Source organism: Bos taurus, chromosome 5 (genome assembly GCF_002263795.3).
Source record: "Bos taurus isolate L1 Dominette 01449 registration number 42190680 breed Hereford chromosome 5, ARS-UCD2.0, whole genome shotgun sequence".
In the NCBI taxonomy this organism is placed as follows: Eukaryota; Metazoa; Chordata; class Mammalia; order Artiodactyla; family Bovidae; genus Bos; species Bos taurus.
In genome coordinates, this window is record NC_037332.1 from 65,233,947 (window position 1) to 65,258,778 (window position 24,832).

The following is a 24,832-nucleotide window of genomic DNA, read 5'->3' on the forward strand; positions in this document are numbered from 1 at the left end:
GGTTAATAATTCCTATATTATATGGCTTTTGTGGAAGTTAAGTTGAAATATATATAAAGCCTAAAACGAATCTCGACACTTAAAAATGTTATTTCCTTGCAAAATAAGCGATTACCAATGCACAATCCGGAGAAGGCAATGGCATCCCACTCCAGTACTCTTGCCTGGAAAATCCCATGGACAGAGGAGCCTGCAGTCCCTGGAGTCGCTAAAAGTCGGACACAACTGAGCGACTTCACTTTCACTTTTCACTTTCATGCATTGGAGAAAGCAATGGCAACCCACTCCAGTGTTCTTGCCTGGAGAATCCCGGGACGGGGGAGCCTGGTGGGAGGCCGTCTATGGGGTCGCACAGAGTCGGACACGACTGAAGCGACTTAGCAGCAACAGCGCACAATCAGATGTCACAAGAACAATGGAACGGTAGCCACCAACCTGAAGATGGAAGGAGAGTGGGCACTGTTCAGAAACTGAATTAAACTTTTTACACATGTTCACATAGTTACAAGCTACCTGGGTCTTTCCTCGCTGATGTTTTTCTACAAAAAGTTTAACTTCTTGGGAAATATTCCTATCTTACATATCTTCCTTACCTATCCCATTTGTTTTTCCTTGTCCAGGATCAGCAAGTTTGTGAAAGAAAAAGAACAAAGTTCTCTGCTCATTACACTGCTCCTGCCATTCCTCTACCGTGGCAGTGTTGCTCAGGTATGAATTCACAGCAGTTATTTATCTTTGAAGTGACAGTTTATTATTAGGTTTATTTGTGAAAAATAATTTTATTGGTTAGAGTCTGTGACATATTTGTCTCGGAGTATTTGTGAGAAGACTTCATAAAGAAATATAAAACTGAAAACAGGGGAGAAAAATTGGGACAGAAAGGAATGAGGGCAGATAAGAAAGTGAAGACTTCATCATCTACTATTACAGTAAAAGTCTCACCTCTTTGTTTTCCTTTGTTTAGCTTCTTATTTGTTTCAGGGTTCCCCCCCCCTCCCCCGGCTTTGATCAGTAACAAATCTGGAACCTGAGGTGTGCATTGATCTTAAACGTGAATGATAGTGATCTTAAATATAAATGGCAAACTGAATGAAAAGTCAAACTGGTTTCATATTCACATATATTCACACATTGCTGAGAGTCTCTGGTATGATTTTCAAACCCTAGTTTAGACTTTATTTTTTAAAAGAGTCTCCCCATTTCTAACACTCATTTATAAAGCCTTAGTAGTTACACTAAACGACTCTTAGCATGTAGTAATTGAGCTTTAGAAGACCACGCATTTCTGCACAACTGAAAGTGTGTGTTTTTTGTCAGCAAGTTCATTTTCTTTGTTTCTTTTTTGACTAGAAAATAGAAGAAATTATGATTTAAAACCATGTATATTTTCTATTAGAACTAAAGGAAGAAACTGTTGATGGGCACTATTATGGGGTTTTGATCAAGTTAAAATGTTAAGAACTTTAAAAGACCATAAAATAACTTTTCTGATTACTACTACTTGTTACACATGTTTATTTGTTTTCTGTGCTGTAATATATTAAAAACAACATGACCAGTTTTCTGAATTACTGAAATATGATTTCTCTCAATGTTATTATTTCTTAAGGATACAGAAATTGACATTCTGGTGACAGTACAAAACCTGTTGAAACATTGTCTGGAGCCTACAAGCTTCCTCAAACCTCTAGCAAAACTCTTCTCAGTTATTAAGAACAAGTTGTCAAGACAGTTACTTTGTACAGTTTTCCAGGTCTGTAATACTCATTTTTATCCTAAATCACTCCTTTTTCAAAAGATCACTATGACATGGAATGTATACTAGCAGCTTTCTTGGTGCCAATATGATGTTTCCATGTATTTTTGAGTGCAGGCAGGGAATCAAAGAGGACGGGAGCAGAAAAGTTAAGGTTGTATTCACTAATAATACACTGCTTTCATTCCTTTTAGACCCTTTCTGATTTTGAGAGTGGATTAACATATATTACTGATGTTGTCAAGGTAAGAAAGAAAATCTTAAGTCTTTTTTGCTTCAAAACTATTACTGTTTTCCTTATTTAAGATTTATATGCCTTCATTTATATGGTTTCACTGGCATTTCTTGTAGCTTAACGCCTTTGATCAAAGACATCTTGATGATATCAACTTTGATGTTCGCTTCTCGGCGTTCCAGACCATTACCTCTTACATTAAAGAGATGCAAACTGTAGACATGAACTACCTAATCCCAGTTATGCATAATTGTTTCTATAACATGGAGGTAGGTTTTTTATAGTAAAAATTTATGGATTATTTTTTATTGTTTTGACAGTACAGCCGTATAACCTAATTTCTTAATTTGGTTTTTGAGGGGGATGGGATTTTTAGTATAAAATTTCTTTTAGTTGCACAATATTTAGTTTAGCAAAGACCATACTGTTATGATATGAAAGGCAGATATTTTGAAAAAAATAATGTATGTGGAAGCACTTTGAAAAGTCAAAGCTGTGTATTAGAATGGGAAAATTCACAAAGACAGAAAATAAATTAGTGGTTATCAGGAGCTGTGAGGGGAGAAAGAAATGAGGAATGAGTGATTATATTATAATGGGTACAAGATTTCCTTTGGGGATGGTAAAAATTTTCTATAATTAGCTAGTGGTCATGGTTATAAAACCTTTGGAATATACTGAAAACCATGAATTATACAACTTAAAAGGATAAATTTCATAGTGTGTCAGTTAAATATCAATTTTTTTAAGTTAAATAGCTATATTATTTCACAGTTTCCCTCTTTTATTGATACAGTAGAAATAAAAAGGTTTGGAGCTATATATTAAGTGCCATGTTGCTAAAATGAATTAAATTTCAAAAATAGGGAAAATGAAACCCTTGCTTAATAGTTAACTATGTAGTGATATCAGTAATCTTTGGGTGTATTTTACAGTTATTTGTCAAATATTAAGGATTAAGTAATAGAGGAAAAAGTAATCTCCCCATTTGGGGCTCATTCTTCATATATCAGAGTTCAACATAAGGGATTCTGAATCACTGCCTGGTTAGCGTAGTTGAGAATATTTTTCTACACTTAAACCTACCTTCTTTATAAACAAGGAGCTCTGGAGCAGCTAACCAGAATTATACCAGCCTACTCTGTCATTCTAAGTGAACGGCTGATTTTGAATATTGAAACTGGCTTTAGGGAACCTTTTATTCTCTTTGCTTTGAGAAATAAAGCTAATTAAAAACTGTATCTCATATTTCAATTAAAAGTGGGGGGCGGGGGGAGAAAAACAACCCATGATGTATAAAATACCAAATTTCAAAAGACAAAATCAGTAATTTTACAAAAGTACATACCATAATATTTTCTCAAATAACCAGCCCTTCTCAGTAAGCATAATTTTTCCAAGTCACTTACTGTGTTCCTCACACCCCTGTATTTGTTCTTCGTTAAGTGTGAAGTGGCCTGTGGGACATTTCTTAGTAGAGAGTTTTATACAGAAGAGTGGCTAAATGTTATAAGCTCTTTCATTGGGAAATAATAGTCCATATCACAGGTATTGCACAGTATAATTTGGGCTTTTTCCTGCGTCCAGTTAGGAGACATGTCTTTAAGTGATAATGCAAGCATGTGCTTGATGAGTATCATCAAAAAGCTTGCTGCTTTGAATGTCACAGAGAAAGAATATAGAGAAATCATTCATCGTTCTCTGCTGGAGAAACTGAGGAAAGGATTGAAGAGCCAGACAGAGGTATTGAGGTTTGCAATTAAGTACTTGTTATCTGTGGGGTTTTTGTTTGTTTTCCTGCACTTCTGCTATAATTTGTGGAAAAGCAGTCAACCTTAGTACACTTAATTAAAATAGCTGATTGTATAAATACTCACCAGACTTTTAACGGGAGTGGGAACGGAGAAGAGAGCAATCATTTCTGATTTTATGTAGTTTGTTTTTACATTGGGAATGTTTTAACTTTTTAAAAAAATTTAATGACTCTTTGGTGTTTCTTTGTATTATTTAATCAAATTCTTAAAAAAAAATTTTTTTTCTTAACTTGATATTTGCAGACTATTCAACAGGATTATACCACACTGCTTTCCTGTTTAATTCAAACCTTTCCAAATCAACCAGAATTTGAAGACTTGGTTCAGCTTACTGATTGCCATGATCCAGAAATGGACTTCTTTGAGAATATGAAGCACATTCAGGTAGAAGACAATTCTGGTTTTTTTTCCCCCTTGTCTTTGAAACAAACATTTCAACGGTTCTCATTTTAAAAGATATATTTTAATTTTCCAGAAAGTTTTGAGCTTCTCATTTCTTGGTCTTTGTGGTCATCAGATTTGCATAGGACATGCTTGTTTGCTTGGTGGTATCACAAGCCATAATAATAGTGTCACCTTTCCCTGCCATTTGCTAAGAAGTTTAAATGCTCTAGGATTCATTGGTAAAGAAATGCTATGCATTATGTCTCTGGAAACAAATCAAGGCACAGGTGTTTGCTCATGTAACACATGGACTGTATTTCACTCTTTTAATCTTTTTTTCAAAGAGGAATATGATACTGAAATAGAGCTGATTGTTGGTGAGCTCATTCAGTAACTAATTTATATTTTATCTAACTCATAGATCCACAGAAGAGCAAGAGCCTTGAAGAAACTGGCAAAACAACTAATGGAAGGCAAAGTCGTGCTGTCTTCTAAATCTCTTCAGAATTACATCATGCCTTATGCTATGGCACCAGTTTTTGATGAGAAAATGCTCAAGGTAGGGCGTTAGCTGTAGAAGCCAGTAAATTTTTCCCTGTACCGTGACAGAGCTTCTGCAAAGTGTAGGTGGGGCTGGTGGCATCCATACTGATGTTGTTCACCATAATTAAGAGACTTAAAATAGTTCTTTAAAAAATAGATCTTATAAAAGCCCTTAAAATTGTGCCAGGCACATGCTCTAAAAACGGTGGCTATTATTTTATGTTCACTATTATTAGCTCACAAAGGCTAACCACAGAATATTTCCTTTCACAGAAATGATCACATCACCAAGATGTCATACTTTTATTTTTGTATCATAGGCCTTAATTCTCATTATTTTCCCAAATGGCTCATAAGAAATGAAATAAAACAATAGCTGCCTTTCTTCAGCACTATACCAGATACAGGCACAATTCTGATTTAATCCTCACAGCAACTCAACCCTATGGGGGTAGGGACTGTTACCACTATTTTATAGGAGAATAAATTGAGAATAAGTGAGGTTATATAACTTTCTCAGAAACATACAGTCAGAACCTATATTTGAACTCAGAATGTCTTCAGATTTATACTACGTATGCCTAAGAATGGGTTTCCCTAGTAGCTCAGACAGTAAAGCATCCGCCTGCAATGCAGGAGAACCAGGTCAGGAAGATCCCCTGGAGAAGGAGATGGCAACCTACTCCAATATTCTTGCCTGGAGAATTCCATGGACAGAGGAGCCGGGCAGGCTACAGTCCATGGGATCACAAAGATTCGGACACAACTGAGCAGCTGACACAGTGCCTAAGAACAGTGCCTGCACATGGTAAAGACTTAATGAATATTTAAGTCTAATTGACCTAATAGCAGGATTTATGACTTGATTTTATGATTTTGTTCAAGGATAGGTTTCTTCTGTATTTTCAGGATGTTTAAAGAATTTTTTTTTAATTTCCTAAGTAGGTAAAAGAATGAGTCCCTAAATTCCAGTTTAAGGAGCCGGTAAGCACCTCAGAGATAGAGGGCAGTAAAACAGGAAGGAGGTGTAGGTAGAAAAAATAAACTGTTTTAGCTTTGGTTGGTATTGGTTTGGTATACCTTTCTATTGTTTTTAACCTATTTGTGATTTTTACTTTTACTTTTAAAGTTGGTTTCTTATAGGTAGTATATATAGCTGTATCTTGCATTTTTAATCAGAGTGTCTCTGCGTTTTGATTAGTTTTAGACCATTTGCATTTAATGATTATTAATATGGTTGGGTTTAAATCTATGATCTTGTTATTTTTTATTTGTCCCATTTTTTCCTCTCTTTCCTCCTTTTCTTCTTCTGTTGGATTAACTGGATATTTTTTTAGTGATTTTATTTTACTTCTTTTGGCCTGTTAGTTATCTTCGTGCTGTTTTTTGTTTCATAAGTTTTACCTGTATGTTAGCTTTAGACCACATAATACACTGTTGTTTTTGCTTCAAACCATCAGTTATCTTTCGAAGAGATCTTTAAAACTAAAGAAAGGATCTTTTGTATTTGTTTCCATGTTTTTAATTCCGAGTGTTCTTCATTCCTTTGTGTGGGTCCAGATAATCACCCTGTATCATTTTACTACTGATAGGAAGACTTTCTTGAAATTTTTTGTAGTGCAGGTCTACTGGTAATGAATTCTTTCAGCTCTTGTTTGTCTTTTCTCATCTTTGTTTTTGAAAGATAGTGTTTCTAGGTATGGAATTCTAGTTTGACAGGTTTTGGATTTTTTTCCCTAATAACTTTAAGAATACTTTGAACTGACTTCTCGTTTATACTGTTTCCAAAAGAAGTTATCCTTTGTTCTGAGTGGAGCATATCTTTCCCCCTCCACCCCCCACCCATTTTTCTCTTTATTACTAGTTTTAAGCCATTTGGTTATCAGGTGCCTTAGTGCCTTACTGTTTTGTGCCTGGAGTTTGTTGAGCTTCTTGGATCTATAGATTTGTAGTCGTTGTCAGACTTTGAATTTTTTGCCATTACTTTTTCAAAGATATTTTTGGTTCCCCTTCTTGCCTTTCGGAGAAGGCAATGGCACCCCACTCCAGTACTCTTGCCTGGAAAATCCCATGGACAAAGGAACCTGGTAGGCTGCAGTCCATGGGGTTGCTAAGAGTCAGACATGACTGAGCGACTTCACTTTCACTTTTCACTTTCATGCATTGGAGAAGACAATGGCAGCCCACTCCAGTGTTCTTGCCTGGAGAATCCAAGGACTAGGGAGCCTGGTGGGCTGCCGTCTATGGGGTCACACAGAGTCGGACACGACTGAAATGACTTAGCAGCAGCAGTAGCTTCTTGTCTTTGGAGATTACATCATATATTAGGCTATTCCAAATTGTCCCATGCCCATAACTCACTGAGGCTTTTTAATTTCCTTCTGGGTTTCATTTGGTTTCATTTTTCTACTACTGTGTCTTCACATTCACTAGTGTTTCCTTCTGTCATGTGTAATCTATTGTTAATCCCATCCAGTATATCTTCCCTCAGAATTGTCTTTTCCATCTCTGTGGTTCAATTTGGGCCTTTTTTATGCCTCGCATGTGTCCCCATAACATGCTCGTGCTTTCCTCTCCCTTCTTAATCATGCAATACAGTTATATCAGTTGTTTTCAGGGATGTGTCATCTGTGTCATTTCTATGCTTCTGTTGTTTGATTTTTCTTCTTATTAGATTTATTTTTCAGCTTCTTTGTATGCCTGGTAATTATTTATCAGATGCCAGACATCATAAATTTGACTTTGCTATGTGCTGGGTATTTTTGTATTTCTTTAAGTATTTCTGAGAATTGTTTTCAGATGCATTTAGGCTACTTGTAAGTAGTCTGGTCCTTTTGAGGCTCACTTTTAAGCTCTGTTAGGCACGAGTAGCTCTTAGTGTGATGCTCATTTGAACCTACCACTGAGGTACTAACCTTCTGAGTACCTGAATACCCAGTACTCCGTGTATCGTGAGGTTTTTCTCTCTGGCTGAGAGGAACATGAACTATTCTCATCCCTGTATGGTCTTTGATGATTGTTGCATCTTTTCCTTTTTGGTAATTCTCTTCTCATCTCTTCCTTATTCAGAGTATACTGGTCAATTCTCAGCTGAAGCTTAAGGGGCTCTTTCTCTGGGCAGCTTTTCTCTCTGAACTCTTCTCTCTGGTACTCTGCCCTATGGACTTTAGCTCCACAGCCTCAACTCTGACCCCTTAACTCAAAGAAATACAGGTCTCTCTTGGGGTTTCTTCTCCTGTGCTATGGCCTGACAGTTATCCCCACACAATCAACTGAGGGTAGTTATAAGGCTTTTTTCATTTGTTTTCTTTCTCTCAGGGGTCACTATCCTACACTGATGTCCAAAGTCTGAAAACTGTTTCATATATTTTTCTCTACTTTCCTCATTAAGGTATGAGAGTAAATCTAGCTTCTCTTCTTCATGAGATCTGAAAGAGTTGTCTCCAAAGCATTGTTCTTATGAGTGCTCAACAGTGCAATCTATAGTTAACTTTGACATTTATCAACTTTTATACCTTGAATTTACTTCACAGTTGTAGGGTTGAACCTATAAAGGAGGTCTGAGTGAAATAGAGTCTAAAATGTGTTAAAGCCTTTAATGAAAGGAAGATATCATTTGAAATTGACAGAAGCTTTTCCAGAACTAGAGGAAAACTATTTAACATAGTTTGGGCATTCTTTCCTTTCTATAATTTCTGATCACCTGCTGTCTAAGATTTTTATTGTACCAAGTTAGCTGTGTATGTGTATTTTATTTGCAAATACTTATTTTTACTGATGCTCTTGATTTGTTTTACAGCATGAAAATATAACCATTGCTGCCACAGAAGTTATTGGAGCTGTTTGCAAACATCTCTCTTGGTCAGCATACGTGTACTACTTGAAACATTTCATTCATGTCTTACAGGCGGGACAGATCAATCAAAAGTTGGGTGTCAGGTATGGCCAAACTTCTTATTTTTGTTTTGTTTTTGAAATGTAAAATTTGGATTCTTTTCTGAAATAACCTTTCTATAATCCCAAATTACTTTTAATTTGTATCAATGAGGTGATACTAAGATTTGTTAAAGTAAAAAATTACCTAAAATAGGAAAAAGTAATTTCAATTTTTATAAGTCTAACTTTCCTTTTAAGAGTCAAATGATACTAATTAATCAAATGAATGTTTCTATGAAATTTTTTTTAACAGTTTGCTAGTGATAGTGTTAGAAGCATTCCACTTTGACCACAAAACTCTTGAAGAACAAATGAGAAAACTTCAGAATGAAGAGGGTAAGTTTTTTAAACTTTCTTAAACCAAATTTCCTTCCTGTTCTTCTGTTATTTATTATTATGAATTAAAGATGACAAAATTCAGCTTAACTCCCCTTTTTCTGCTCTTGTAGCAGTGACCAGTGAATGAGTCAGGAAGAAGTTAAAATGAATAGTTTGAATATTATTCTGAAAACTTGTTTAACAATAGAGAAGTCCAGTGTAAAATGTACAGGGCAAAAATCTGAGCTATGGGTTATTTACACAGAAATTCTCATTTGTCTTCATAAGAATCTTACTAGAACCTTAGGTGTTAGTTACTCCATATTTTTTATATGAGAAATTGAGATTTCAGATGTAAAGTAACTTTCCTAAAGCTGCACAGCACATAAACAAAACAAAGACTAATGGATAGCTGTCATTTATTAAGGTCAGTGAAGTGTCAGAAATGAGACTTTATCACATTTAATACTTATAATAGCCTTGCAAGTAAACCATCTCCAGTTTACTGGTGAAGAATCCAGAGCTCACAAGAGTTCAATTAATGGACTGTAGTCATGGCTTGTTAGCAGAGACAGGTCTGGATTTGCCCCACCACACTGCCCAGTTTGAATCCTGTAATAAGGGACGTTTCTGCATGAGCCCTGTTGGCTGCCATTATGATTTTCATGCTCAGGAATGTAGGTTTTTGCCAACATCTGTTGGATCATCGAAAAAGTAAGTAAGAGAGTTCAGAAAAACATCTACTTCTGCTTTATGGATTACACCAAAGCCTTTGACTGTGTAGATCACAACAAACTGTGGAAAATTCTTCAAGAGATGGGAATACCAGACCACCTGACCAGCCTCCTGAGAAATCTGTATGCAGGTCAAGAAGCAACAGTTAGAACTGGACATGGAACAACAGACTAGTTCCAAATCGGAAAACGAATACGTCAAAGCTATATATTGTCACCCTGTTTATTTAACGTACATGCAGAGTACATCATGCAAAATGCTGGGCTGGATGAAGCAAGCACAAGCTGGAATCAAGATTGCCAGGAGAAATATCAATAACCTCAGATATGCAGATGACACCATCCTTAGGGCAAAAGCAAAGAGGAACTAAAGAGCCTTTTGATGAAAGTGAAAAAGGAGAGTGAAAAAGTTGGCTTAAAATTCAACATCAGAAAACTAAGATCATGGCATCTGGTCCCATCACTTCATGGCAAGTAGATGGGGAAACACTGACAGACTTTATTTTGCAGGGCTCCAAAATCACTGCAGATGGTGACTGCAGCCATGAAATTAAAAGATGCTTTCTTCTTGGAAGAAAAGCTATGATCAACCTAGACAGCATATTAAAAAGCAAAGACATTACTTTACCAACAAAGGTCCGTCTAGTCAAAGCTATGGTTTTTCCAGTAGTCACGTATGGATGTGAGAGTTGGACTATAAAGAAAGCTGAGCACTGAAGAATGGATGCTTTTGAACTGTGGTGTTGGAGAAGACTCTTGAGAGTCCCTTGGACTGCAAGGACATCCAACCAGTCCATCCTAAAGGAAATCAATCCTGAATACTCATTGGAAGGACTGATGCTGAAGCTGAAACTCCAGTCCTTTGGCCACCTGATGTAAAGAAGTGACTCATTTGAAAAGACCCTGATGCTGGGAAAGATGGAAGGTGGGAGGAGAAGGGGATGATAGAGGATGAGATGGTTGGATGGCATCACCGATTCAATGGACATGTGTTTGAGTAAGCTCTGGAAGTTGGTGCTGGACAGGGAATCCTGGTATGCTGCAGTCCATGGGGTGGCAAAGAGTTGGATACAACTGAGCCACTGAACTGAACTGAACCACAGTACTTTGGAAGCTTTAGAAACCTCCTTTTTCCCAGCCTCCCCATGTGTTCCTCAAGTACCCTGTACTTGCTATTCCACTCTTTTTTATAATTATCAGTTTACTTGTCTCTATTCCTCATTAGACTAAATTATAAGAAAGTGAAGAGCCATAACACTCTCATTTACTTCTGTTTCCTCAGTCTTTATCGTGCCCTTGTAGTTGGTGATTTTTTTTTTATTAGATGTTGGTAGGAAAGACTACTTAACACAACTCTGTTGTTTCTTTATTTAAGTTGACTTTTGTTGTTTACTAAACATAGATACCACAGAAGTGATTGAGTTGCCAGAGCACGAAGCCATGGAATTAGAGCATATGGATGAGGACGAGAAGGAGGATGAATGTAATAAGACTTTGTTGGACAAGAATGAAGAGCCAGAAAACCCTGACCCAGCTGATCATGAAGGGACAGCGGCTAAGGAATCTGAGTGTATCACAAAGTCCATCTCCTTCCTTCCTCGGAATAAAGAAGAATTGGAGAGAACAATTAAAAATATCCAAGGAACCATAACTGGGGACATCCTGCCCAGGCTCCATAAATGCCTGGCATCTACGGTAATCATTCTGTCTGGGACCCAGCAGGTCTTTTTGAACTCAGGTGTCTGTGGGGCCTTATCAGACTGAGGCTCCTAACTGCATGGGTTGACATCAGCTTTTGGATTTTCTTTTTTTCTACATTTCACATTTCACTTTCCTTCTCTTATCTCCTCATCTTCAGATTCCTCTCCTGCAGCTAAGGGAGTAATGATCCTTCTTCATGATCATTTTGATACCGGTAGATAATTTTTCAGCTGCAAGGTTGTAGTGTTGGTAGGTCCCTAATGCATTTATTTTTGTTTCAGTTTATTTATTTATTTTCTTACAGACTAAAAGAGACGAAGAACACAAACTCATAAAATCGAAGGTTGTGAATGATGAGGAAGTAGTTCGAGTTCCTTTAGCTTTTGCCATGGTTAAACTAATGCAGTCCCTTCCAAGAGAAGTTATGGAAACTAATCTGCCAAGGTATGTTATGTGACAAATCAGAAATTGGTTCTTCTTTTTTGTTAGAAGCACTGTCACAGTTTGCTATAATTCAGAATCCTAACTGGAATAATTTGGATTATGAGTAATTAAGAAACAAAAGAATATTTGTATTTTTATTTGTTTCTGCTAATTAGATTTTCAACTCATGTTCTAGTATTTTGCTGAAAGTGTGTGCCCTCCTCAAGAACAGAGCACAGGAAATCAGAGACATTGCACGTAGTACCCTCGCAAAAATAATAGAGGATCTGGGTGTGCATTATCTACAATATATTTTAAAAGAATTACAGACTACGCTTGTGCGTGGCTATCAGGTAAATTGCATCATGCATTTTATATTAAAATTGGGTTGGAGTTCACATAGTTGCATTTTAAACACTTAAGTCATGGTACTTTGGGTCTATCTTTTGCAAAGTTAATCTACTAAGTGCAAACAAAAATATTTAAAAATTTCTAATCCATATTTTTAAAAAATCTAGTTTTTAAAAAGCCTTTTTATTTTTTGGAAGAATCTGTGATTTTCTCTCAAATCACTTGATCAGGTTTTGTATTCTGTGAGTTCTTAATAAAATTCTTGTTGACTGTATTGCCACAAATGTGAACAATATAAATTTGTTTTGAGTTGAAACATATGTTGTAAAGTTAGTAAGAGCACCAGGTGGAATGCAGAGCTCTTTGAGTAGTTACCTGGCTGTCTTGCTGCTCCCAAATGTGGGCCTTGGACACATGGCATCAGCAGCACCTGGGAACTTGTTAGGAGAATAGTCAGGCCCTTAGCCCTGACCTACGCAATCTGCCTTTTTAAAGATCCCAAGTGATTGAAAGTTTGAGAAACACTACAGTTTGTTTTTCTGAAGTAACCAGCCAAGACTCCTGGTAGAGTGGTTGCTCTAGGTTACCATAACCATACTTAATTTTTAATAATCTGTTTAGAATCAATATTTTACTACTTCAAGTGGAATGTAAAAATACAGATCCCTTCACCCTTCCTTTGTTTAATAGTTGTTTATGTATTACTTCACCATATGTTGAAAACTTATCGGGCAGTGTTAGAGCTGTTTTGCTTTGTTTTGTTTTGATAGGTAAGAAGTAGACTTACTCAGATTCAGAGAGAGGCATGCTCCGCAGACTAGAGTGTGGGCCACTGCAGACGTCGAGTGCAGCGCAGAGTTTTGCTTTTAATCCTCAGACACTTATCGTTTCTACTGCTTTTTCTTCATTTCTGAATTTCCAGATTTCTTCCTGGTATCATTTCCCTTCGGTCTAGGCAAGCATGTAGAGCACGTGTGGTGGCGACAGACCCTCTTTGTTTTCTTTCCCTTGTGCCTGTCTTTGTTTCACCTTCTTCCTGAAGGACGTATACTTCTGCATTGACAGTTATTTCTTTTCCTTTCAGCACTGTAAAAATGTCATGCCACTTCTTCTGGCCTTTCTGATAAATAGTTCTTCCCCTCTGAGTAACACGTTATTTTTCTCTGGCAGCTTTAAAGACTTTTTCAGCAGTTGGATTATGAGCACAGATTTCTTTGGTTTTACCCTGTTTGAGGTTTGTTGAGCTTCTTGGTCACTTTGGAAACTTTTCAGCTGTTATTTCTTCAAATACTTTTCTGTACTGCACTCTTTCTCGTCTTCTGGGACTTCAGTGAACTGTATATTAGACTTTTGAAGGGTCCCATCCATCCCTGGGGGCTTCCCTGGTGGCTGAGTGATAAAGACTCTGCCTGCAATGCAGGAGACCCAGATTCTATCCCTGGGTCAGGAAGATCCCCTGGAGGAGGGCATGGCAGTCCACTCCAGGACTCTTGCCTGAGAATCTCCATGAACAGAGGAGCCGGCAGGCTGCATTCCGTGGGTCACGCAGAGTTGGACGCAACTGCAGCGACTAGGCCGCAGCAGCACCCACCCCTGATGCGCGGCTCACGTTTATTTTTCAGTCTTCTTCCTTCCTGTTTAGATTACATAATTTCTGTTGATTCATATTCAAGTTCACTGACTCCTTCCTCTTTAATCTCCATCCTGCTGTTGGACCCATCCAGTAAATTTTCTTATGTCAGTAATTTTTCTTTTCACTTCTCAAGTTTCCTTAGTTCCTTATATCTTCTGATTCTTTGTTAACACTTTATTTCTCCATGTCTCACATCTCCAGCTACAAAGCTGGCACTGTTTCTCCTACTTTGCCACACACTTCCCACAACTGTAACCGCACAGAGGCTAGGCAGTGGCAAGTTGGAGAGGAGAAGAGCAGCTTGTGGGCCCACCCTTTCCAAACTGCAGTCCCACTGAAGGAAAGGAAGGTCTCCCTGCAGAGTTGTGGCTGCAGCAGCCCCTGTGTCTAGGCCACTGCCACCACCACCACAGGATCCTTGGGGTGTAGGAAATGGAGAAAAGAAAAACGAAATAGATTTCCTTATTCTCTTGGAACATTCTTGAGTTTTCTCTCCTATTCCTAAAGCCACAGGACTTCTCATAGACTTCTCTGAATCCTAGCATGATTTCCATGTTGGCTGGGGGATAGCCATATAGAAAACAGGGGTAAACTCACTGGAAGTTTGGTGGTACTTGCACTCTGGTGTTCTTCCCCAGTAGTGGTTCCATGCATCCAGTGTCTTCAGCAAACACTTTAAATATATAAAGGTACTTAAAGATCATAAGTACCTTTAAAGGCATATATATGAAATTATTCCTTTAAAATCCAATCTGTATATTGACAGCCAAGTGTATTTTCTTAGCACATGGTCATTACCTGTTTACCTTGATAACTTACAGCAGTTGAAGCAGTGTAGAGAACATACTCTGTTGTATACTCTGGCACCATCTGCTTTCAGATCCTGACTTCACCACTTTCTGTTCCTGTAACCTCGGGCAAGTTGCTTGACCTTTTTGTGTCTCAGCTTCCTCAAGTGAAAGCGCTGGTGCTATTTCTCCTACACCATAGATTGAGTGAGGAATAAATGATATAGTACATGTGAGAAGTAATACAGTGTCTAGCCCATAGTAAGCTCTAAGGAATGCTAGGTGTGATCACTGTTTAGGGCAGAAACTTGTTTTTTTCATGTAGGCTCCTTAATTCAGAGGTTGGTTTTTAAAAGTTCAAGATTTGTGCGTTCTTTATGGACTTCCCAGGTGGCGCTAATAGTAAAGAACCCTCCTGCCAATGCAGGAGACATTAGAGACTGGGGTTCAGTCCCTGCGTCAGGAAGATCCCCTGGAGGAGGGCCTGGCAACCCACTCCAGTATTCTTGCCTGGAGAATCCCATGGACAGAGGAGCCCAGTGGGCTCCATAGGGTCACAAAGAGTCAGACATGACTGAAGCAAATTAGCATGCATGCTGTTCTTTAAAAATGATTGGCCTGATTTAGTCACAGTGATAGACCCTGTGCATGTGATGTGTTTCTGAGCATCTTTTCTACAAAGTGACCATTTGGCTAAAGGACTTTAGACCCTGATATAAGTATGTGTTGTTTAGCAAAGCTTCCTGCAGTGCTGACAGATATATAATCAGAGTGTACCCTTTGCAGTCCTCCTTGATCTTGTTCTTCCTACTGTGGTGTTCCTGACCATCTGTGCTCTTCTCATACATCTCACTTCAGGTCCATGTGCTAACTTTCACTGTCTATATGTTGCTGCAAGGCCTTACCAACAAGCTACAAGTCGGGAGTTTGGACTCTTGTTTGGATATAATGATTGAGGTAAGATTCAGAGAAAGGAATTCTGATTTTTTTTTTAAGAGTTCAAAGAACACAAATTATATCATAAAATAAGACACAGTAATAGCCTACAAACATATATTAATATAAAACATAAACATGAAAATAATGTACTGTCTCACCTCTTAGGATGGCAGAGGTTTAAAAAACTAAGATTCAAGTGACATGAGATGGGTGCCCTGCTGTAGGTCCTGAGTTGGTATAATCAGGTGTAATCTGGGGTTTGTACAAATGTATATTCACCAGAACTGTATGTATAATAGTGAAAAATTAATAACACTCAACTTTTAAAATTGGATAATACAATAATTTGGAGGGTGGGTTAGAAAGACACTAAGTTTGGCACACAATCTTTTGTTTATACATTAAAAGTTTAGATACTACATTTTTAAATGCATTAATTTTGATAATTAAATTTCAAATATCATGAGACTTTCTTAAAGGGAAATTAAGCTACTTTTTGGTAATAATCAAAAGAAGTCCCTGTTTGTGTATTACATAGTTATATATGTAAATCTATGTAGTATTCTTTTGTTTTCCATTGGTATAAACCTTGAAGTGTTTCTGTAATTGGTCTCTAAGCTACATTGAAAAAAGTGAAATCTAATAGAAATTAATCATAAGCAGAAACTGCTTATGTTGGCATATCTTGCTTGAGTGTACATAATTACCATTTAGCTTTTTTCTTTTAAAGATTTTTAACCATGAATTGTTTGGTGCCGTTGCTGAAGAGAAGGAAGTAAAGCAGATCCTCTCCAAGGTCATGGAGGCACGAAGAAGCAAGAGTTATGATTCTTATGAAATCTTGGGCAAGTTTGTAGGAAAAGATCAGGTTACAAAACTTATCCTTCCACTAAAAGAGGTAAGGACTTGAATGTAATATAGGGAATCACCACCTTTCAGTATCTTGAGTTCTTGAAAAGAGCCTTGAGCATCATGAATCACTTTAGTACTAAGAACACCAGTACTGTGTGTCTGGCAGCCCTTCGATGGGCATTCTGATCCAGGAGTCAGATGTAAACCATGAGATGCAGAAGGAAAGGCAACAGAAATTGAATTATAGGTGAATTACACAGCTGAGTCCCATCAGTAACTGCGAATAGCCTTTGGCGTGAGATGCTGCTCCCAGATTGCCAAGAGGACGAGAACTGCATTTATTGAACATACCACTGTGTTCTTAGCACTGTGCTTCATTATGTCTTCTAATCTGCACAGCCATCCCTGAGATTGACAGTACTTCCATCTGACACACGAGAAAATTCAGGCTCAAAACGGTAGAAAGAAACATGAATAAGTAGAAAACCCAGGATTTCATGCCAGATCTTTCTGAAGCTGTAATTTCAAAGCTCACATTCTTTCCATTTTCATTCTGCCTCCTATTGGGCAGGGACTGTACTTTACCTGCCTTCAGAGTGGTCACTGTGCCTGTTGCAGGGGTGAACATTCAACAAGCATTATTAATTCACTTTATTACAGTTTTACATACTAAACCTAGAGCAAAAAACCCTATCTAATGACGTAAATTAACTAATTCCACTTGCTTTGATGCTAGATTCACTCCCTAATTGTTCCTAAAATACATTTAGCTAATCTGAGCCTAATCTAAGAATGTTAGATATGTTTTTAAGATGAAAGAATCGACAAAGCACACATGCTTTCCATGTAAATTATCAAGTCCCTCCAAGGTAATAAAAGTTACTAATACCATGTCCTGTGCAGAGGACTAGCTGTGACACACTGAGGGTTTTCCTGGGGTGATGGTGCTAAGCTCCCATTAAGTTCCTCTGATTTGGCCCAATACCTAATATCCCAGCCCTGAGGCTTAGCCATCATATGTCTTTATTAGCATGGTTTCCTGTGAGGAGTGACTGCGTTGTGTTGATGTATATGTGCTTGTCTGTAAATCACCCCATTTAATGCACTTGGAAGGCTGGCATCTTCCAAGTGTCACATCCTATCTCCAATCCTGTGCCCAGACCTCAACAACAAAGGGAATACAGAGGAGGCTCAAAAACTCCAGAGGCATACACTAATGGTAGTGATTATTTCTGGTGTTGAGGTCATGGGTAAATTTGATTTTATGTTATACTTATATTTGAAATTTTATTACGAATGTTTGTTTTTTAATTAGGAAAAAACATATTTTAAAAATAATAGATAAAACAAATCAAACAAATATATAACAAATCAAAATGCAGTTCTGTCACCTCAGCATGCATTTGTGTTTGCCTTTAGATCTTGCAAAATACCACAAGTTTAAAACTGGCCCGGAAAGTTCACGAAACCTTACGCCGAATCATATCAGGATTACTTGTAAACCAGGAAATGACAGCAGAATCCATTCTGTTGCTTAGTTATGGTTTGGTCAGCGAAAATCTCCCCCTGTTAACACAGAAAGAAAAGTAAGTTTGCAAAAAACAACTATCCTTTAGGTACTTGCTTCAAATAAGCCATTCAGTTCTCAGCATCTTAAGTGGGTTCATTTAATAACTGGCTTTAGTAAAAGAAAAAAAAAAGGGTATATTTATCTGAGGTGTGAGATGGTGCTACTTTGTGTTTGGACTGATGTCCTTCCAAGTGATACATGTCAACACAAGATGATTTTTCTGCTGAATGAAGTATCTGTGAAGGTTACCAATTATTTTAACATTTCTCTGACACCACTTTTTAGATATTTATTCAATCCAAGTTAGGGTAGATTTTAAATATATACTTCTTGTTCTGACCAAACAGAGTCTTAGACCTCCAAAGATTTTTAAATACCTGTTTGTGAAACTTCTTTTGGATTTTGCTTCTGGGGTGTTCTAAGAAAGACTCCTTGGCATTTGTTTTCAGAAATCAAAGGGAGCGTCCTTTTGCTGTTCATTTTAACTTAGATGTGCGTTCACCCCTCTGACCTCTGCTTCTGGGGCTCTAGAAACTTTGATTAGCAACCTGATCATCCCTTCTGTGTCTCATGGTTAAGGGAGAAAAACCCCACAGCCAAGAGCAGTTATTTGGTGCTGGATGCTCCTCACCAGAAAGAGACACAGTGGCTTCTGGGGATGCAGCATCTCAATGTGTTTGTTTCCACTGGTTTTCATTCCATTTGACTGACAGAAATCCAGCAGCCCCTGCACCAGATCCACGCCTGCCACCCCAGAGCTGTCTTCTGCTCCCCCCAACTCCAGTTCGAGGTGGACAGAAAGCTGTCGTGAGCAAGAAAACCAACATGCACATATTTATTGAGTCTGGACTTCGGGTAAGAATTAACCGTAAGTAAGACTTGCGGCCCACAGTTATTCTGTGCCTTTTAATCCTCTGCTGAGTTTCCAGTACTGCTCATTTCCACTGGAAACGCTTTTTACCATAAATTACGGAATTCGTTTTAAGGTGCATTGGTCCATTTACTATTTATTACTTATTTTGATGGTAGAACTTTCTCAGAATTAGTGATTCTGACCTAATATTTACAGTGCTTTCACTGTTGCTTTGCCAATGAGTTTGTACCTCTGAACTTCTCTTAAATTTTTTTAAAAGATGGTGAGGTTTTGAAAACACAAGTTTGATCATTTTATTGTATATATTTTTTTCATCCTTCATTGGCTCCCATTTTCCCAGGAGAGAGCCCTGTCTTTCATTTGGGCCACAGCCTCGTGCTGGATGCAGGGCTTCCCTTCAGTTCTCTAGAGTCACTACACTTTTCCCACCCCAGTACCTCACCATCTATCCTCCCTCTGCCCAGGTCCCCACAGAACTCTCAAAGCACCCTCCTTTTATAGTGAATTATTCCCTAGAGTCTGTCTTCCTGGCCAAGATCCATCAGGGCAAGGACCCTGCCCATCTTGGTTTATTGACACATCCTTCATGCTGGGCCAGTGCATAGAATCAAAGTAGATGCTGGGCAATAACCACTTGGTAAATGAACTTCGAATCTCAGCTGCATGGTGAGCTCCTACCTTCTCCATTTACTGAGACTCTCCCAGGTGGTTCCCTTTTCTTTGCACTTTTTATGATTTCAAATAGAAGCATCTTAACTTTTCACGTTAGTCTTTTAAAATCATTTCACCTTAACCTCATTCTTATGCCCTTATTCTAATCTTATTCTTATGCCTAACCTCATTCTTAGGATGTATCTTTTTAAAACTTCTAGCTGTTGCACCTTAGTCTGAAGACCTCCAAGGTCAAGTCTTCAAGTGAACATGTCCTGGAAATGTTGGATCCTTTTGTGTCTCTCCTCATAGACTGCCTGGGTTCCATGGACGTGAAGGTGAGCATCTGTTGCTTCACAGGACCTGTGTCGTGCAGAATACCTAAAACTTGTTTCTAGGCTTGTGCTTCACAGGGTGATTGAGTTTTTAAAGACATTTATAACAACATGAACCACCTCTGTTCCCTGCATTAAATTGCTCCCTTAACAGCAATTTAATAATAATGGAGAGCCCTTAATAATTATAAAAGCCCTTCTAAGGCACTTCCCTGGTGGTTCAGTGGTTAAGACCCTGTGCTTCCAATGCAAGGATCACAGGTTCAATCCCTGGTTGGGAAGGTCTGCATGCCACTCAGTGAGGCCAAAAAAAAAGCCCTTCTAGGTACATTAGTTGTTTCATTTGATCCTCACAACTTCGTGAGGGTAAGTGGTGCTGTCCCCATGGCAGTGATCATCTTCTCCTTGTCACTACTGCTCACTGCCATGATTCCTCATAACAGCCCATGAAGCATATATTATTTATGCTTCTACTTCAAAGATGAGAAATCCAGGCCTTTAGCTAAGTGACTCGTCGCCTATGACAGATCTAGGATATGAGCCCCAGTCTGTCAGACTCCAAAGCCCACACCTTGCCAACCTTGTCAGATGGCCTGTTTTACAGTAAAGGTGCCAAGAGGTAAAGGAACATCTCTGCAGTCAAACAGGTAATAAGCTGCAGAACTGGGATTGAAGCCCTGGTTTTTCTGACTCCTAAGCTCTTTCCTTGGAGAAGGCAATGGCACCCCACTCCAGTACTCTTGCCTGGAAAATCCCATGGACGGAGGAGCCTGGTAGGCTGCAGTCCATGGGATCGCTAGGAGTCAGACATGATTGAGCGACTTCACTTTCACTTTTCACTTTCATGCATTGGAGAGGGAAATGGCAGCCCACTCCAGTGTTCATGCCTGGAGAATCCCAGGGACGGGGGAGCCTGGTGGGCTGCCGTCTCTGGGGTCGCACAGAGTCGGACACGACTAAAGCGACTTAGCAGCAGCAGCAAGCTCTTTCCTCTGTCTTCATCTGATCCAGACCAATAAGACCATTCCAGCAATCAGAGTGTAGGCATCTATTGGCTAGTGCTGAGCCAAGTGAACCAGCTGATCTAGATAATCTCGAAGGCTCAGGGATCCTTTTGTAGTCACTTGATCCCAGTACATTTCTCATATCTTTGGCACTCCACATAACTATATCAAATTATAGGTCATAGTTCTCATGCTTAATTTCTGAGTCAGCTATCTACTCTTTAAATGGCAGAATGGCATCCTTTTTTTTGTCGTATTTCTAACACTCTGTAGAGTGTCTTGTGACATAATATAAGCTCAATAAGAATGGATTACATGAAAGAACCATTCTAGAAAATTGGAAAGGCATTTATAATGTGATTTTCAGGAAAAAAAAAAAAAAAAATGCTAAAATTGGCCAGCCCATCTAATCATTTACACATAGTAGGTTAAGAATGTGGTCAGTGAGCACCTTTTCTCACTTGCTTGGGCTGTACCTTCCATCGTGTCAGGAAAGAGGAAACTTCCTTATCTTATTCTTACACTTCGGACATAGTGTTTCCTGAGTAGAATGGCAGAGCACTTCATTCCTTCAACTTGATTGCCCAGAGTCTACACAGCCTCGGGTGCTTTATTCTTGAGTTCGGTCACTTCATCAGTTGATTGGCTTTTTCTCTTTTTTGTTTTTCAGGTGATCACAGGTGCTTTGCAATGCCTGATCTGGATCTTGAGGTTCCCCCTGCCATCAATAGAAACAAAAGCAGAGCAGCTGACAAAACACCTTTTTATTTTGCTGAAGGACTATGCAAAACTCGGGGCTGCCAGGGGCCAGAACTTCCACCTGGTGGTAAACTGTTTCAAGGTGAGGTGTTTTCACTTGCACTTAGAAAAAGCCAGGACCAGGACTAGCAACATAGTGAATTTTCCTCATCATCCTTTATGGTCTTGGTCAAAATTTCTTCCAGATTAATTTGGTAAGGCCAGAGTGTTAGTATACTGTGTGAAAAAACATTGCTGTTGTATTGAGTGCTTATGATTCCCCTGGATCCTGGTCTATGAGATGCTCTGTTAACCCACTGTTGTTGACCTGCAGTGTGTGACCATACTTGTGAAGAAAGTGAAGTCGTACCAGATAACTCAAAAGCAGCTTCAGGTTCTACTAGCATATGCTGAGGAGGACATCTATGATACTACAAGACAAGCCACTGCATTTGGTCTTCTGAAGGTATGGCATCACCAGATTGTTGGGTTGTGCAGTGTACGAGCCTCATGTCAGATATGTAGAATTATATGGAACATAGTGCTCTGACTAGCTGTAGATAGTTCTTAAAAAGATTATTATTTTTTGGTTGATTAATTATAAGCTAACATATCTACTTACCAAAATGTTTGAATGTGAACTCTATATTAAACTTTGGGGAATTCTGTACAAAGGCAGGTACTTTACTTATACATTTCATAAAATTGACCATTATAACCATTTTTTTTAAGTTTATATTTTTTTTCTTTTGGAGATAACTTTCATTATGTTTGAAAACTGCCTGAGGCTACTTGAACATCAGGTCAGCTTAGTAAACAAGAGGCCGTTGCAGTAAAACATGAAATGAGTATGTCTTCTCGTTTGTGTTTTAGGCCATTTTATCAAGAAAGTTGTTGGTCCCAGAAATGGATGATGTCATGCGGAAAGTATCCAAGCTGGCAATCTCTGCACAAAGCGAACCTGCCAGAGTCCAGTGCAGACAGGTTTGTGAAGAGAAGTTTTTTCCCATGGTTGGGCCCTGCCTCCTCTGTTTGGTTTTTAGGTAGAGAGATGTCAACACTGCTTGAATTCTGAAAACTGTGTCATGCTGTTGCTTGATTCTGAGACTCAGGAACCCATTCACATACCAAGTACAGGGCCATTTTTCAGTATAAGGAGCATTTTGAGTATAGCCCTTACGTGGCATATTTCAGGTGGATGAAGAAATACATTTTCCTCTGCAGCATGGTAACCTGCAAGAAAGATTTCCATATGGTGGTCCAGTCAGAGTCCCTATCTGTCCTATAGCAGACACACACAAAGCAGAAATCCCACGAATAAAAAAAAAAAAAGAAATCCCATGAATGGTTATTTAATTATAATTATCCTAAGTACCATGAGGAAAACAATACTGTCATATTTCTATTTCATCACTTAAAGACACAGCATTACTTATATACCTCAGAGAAAGAAAAAAACTTTGACATAGTGGTATGATGCCATTCATTGTAAGATATCTCAATTTCAGTCGATATGTTAAAATGTGGAAAACTGTACTTCTTAAAATCTGCAAAATATGGAAGAACATATGACACAGTGGAAGACCACCCTAGTGGGACAGTGAGGGAAAGGTTTCCTGAGGATTGGCATGTAAGCAGAATTTGAAGAAAGAATAAGGCTTAGCCTTGCAGGTTGGAAGATAAGCCTTGAGGTGGGTACGAGCTTAGCTTGTCGAAGCTGCCAGATATGGCAAGACCTTGTAGTCTTGTTAAAGATTTATGGCTTTGTTCTAAGAATAACAAAAAGTCATTGAAATCAGTAGGCAGAGGAATGACATTAGCAGGTTTATTTTCATAAATCTGTCCTGATAATATGACCGCATATCAACCCAGGAAATAGAAGGTTCTGAATTGCAAATATGAACTCAGGAGTTAAAGGAGGGCTGGGCTGCTGAGGCTGTCTTCACAGAAAGTTAACTTGTTTAGGAAGCAGGAGGGCCAGGTGCTGTTTATTAAGCACTAGCTGCACGCCCAGCACTTTACATACACGGCTTCTATTTGTAACTTCCCTTCAAAGGAAATAGTACCACCGTTTTATGGTTGATGGAAAAACAGGCTTTGGAAAGGTTAATGATGTGCTTAGTTCTCACAGCTTATTAATAAAGGAAGCTGAATAATACAGCAGTTTGAAGGCTCTGAAAGGAGAGCCTTTGGATGTAGATACACTAGGCATGGAATTCTGCTACTATCACCTGAGCAAGTTACTTAGCTTCTGTGCCTGTTCTCTTCATCTGTAAAAGGGATCATGTCTACTTCGTAAGGGAGTATGAAAACCAACTGAGCAACACTTCATCCCGTACTTGACACACAGAAGATAGTCAGTAAATGCAGTGGTTATTATTACTATCACTATTATTGCTATTTTTATTTCAGGAGAAATATGGGGTTGAACCACAGTCCATACTCAGTTCACCAAAGCCTCTTTTCAGAGTGATGAGCTGCCAGGGTGTGAGCTGAGATTTGGAGCTCTAAACATCCAGGCTCATGGTGGGCCAGGACTTGACTCTTCACCAGGCAGGACCTGAGGAAGTGAAGTGGGAGGAGAGGGGAGAGGCACAGTTATTGACTCAGGAGGTGGACTTCACCTAACTGATCACCCTACTATTTGTAGCCTAGCAGTGTGTCCCAGAAAGCAGGTCAGGAAAAAGGAATCCTAGAGAGACAGGCTCCAGTAATCTCTTGTGTGATTTCTGTTTCTAGGTTTTTCTGAAATACATTCTTGACTATCCTCTGGGTGACAAATTGCGACCAAACTTGGAATTCATGCTTGCTCAACTGACGTAAGTTGAAGTCATAAACCATACAAGGCAGGGGTGGGGGCGGGTAGGTTCGTTCTCCTTTCGATGTGTGGGCTGTCTGGAAAAGAGCAAAGTCAAAACATAAAGGCACATTTTCCCGGGGTGCTATCCTATGAACCATTGGCTTGACTGCCAACCACTGTACCTGGCTTCATAGAGCAGTTCTGTAAGCTGCTTTTCAGTTCAGTCTGATCATCAGTTGTCCCTAAAGTCTGCTTAGGAGAACAGTAAAAATCTAACAGTTATATTTTAAACTGCAAAGTAGCCTGATAAGTACCTGTATTAAAGTTAGGAAAATGGAGTTTTTTCCCACTTTTTAAGAAATAGACTGGTACCTTGAGGCAATATTTTAAATTCTTAAAAATAATTACTGGTCAATTTTAAAGTTACTAACAAGTCCTTCTGATGTTCTTACC

At 38.6% G+C, this 24,832-nt stretch overlaps 1 protein-coding gene across 2 annotated transcripts in view; it reads left to right on the forward strand.

Annotated features, from left to right (window-relative positions):
• The window catches only part of UTP20 (UTP20 small subunit processome component), an 86,219-nt gene that overhangs the window by 50,745 nt on the left and 10,642 nt on the right, over positions 1-24,832 (forward strand). For both annotated transcript variants that reach the window (XM_010805264.4, XM_059886972.1), the window contains 21 exons: positions 621-708; positions 1,610-1,753; positions 1,951-2,001; positions 2,108-2,260; positions 3,579-3,734; positions 4,049-4,189; positions 4,611-4,748; positions 8,532-8,671; positions 8,922-9,004; positions 11,123-11,415; positions 11,726-11,865; positions 12,041-12,197; positions 15,475-15,573; positions 16,286-16,453; positions 17,827-17,993; positions 18,691-18,832; positions 19,724-19,840; positions 21,512-21,682; positions 21,914-22,045; positions 22,453-22,563; positions 24,319-24,398. In XM_010805264.4, coding sequence (XP_010803566.1) covers positions 621-708; positions 1,610-1,753; positions 1,951-2,001; positions 2,108-2,260; positions 3,579-3,734; positions 4,049-4,189; positions 4,611-4,748; positions 8,532-8,671; positions 8,922-9,004; positions 11,123-11,415; positions 11,726-11,865; positions 12,041-12,197; positions 15,475-15,573; positions 16,286-16,453; positions 17,827-17,993; positions 18,691-18,832; positions 19,724-19,840; positions 21,512-21,682; positions 21,914-22,045; positions 22,453-22,563; positions 24,319-24,398 — 2,871 coding nt within the window. The remainder of the gene's footprint in view (positions 1-620; positions 709-1,609; positions 1,754-1,950; positions 2,002-2,107; positions 2,261-3,578; positions 3,735-4,048; positions 4,190-4,610; positions 4,749-8,531; positions 8,672-8,921; positions 9,005-11,122; positions 11,416-11,725; positions 11,866-12,040; positions 12,198-15,474; positions 15,574-16,285; positions 16,454-17,826; positions 17,994-18,690; positions 18,833-19,723; positions 19,841-21,511; positions 21,683-21,913; positions 22,046-22,452; positions 22,564-24,318; positions 24,399-24,832) is intronic.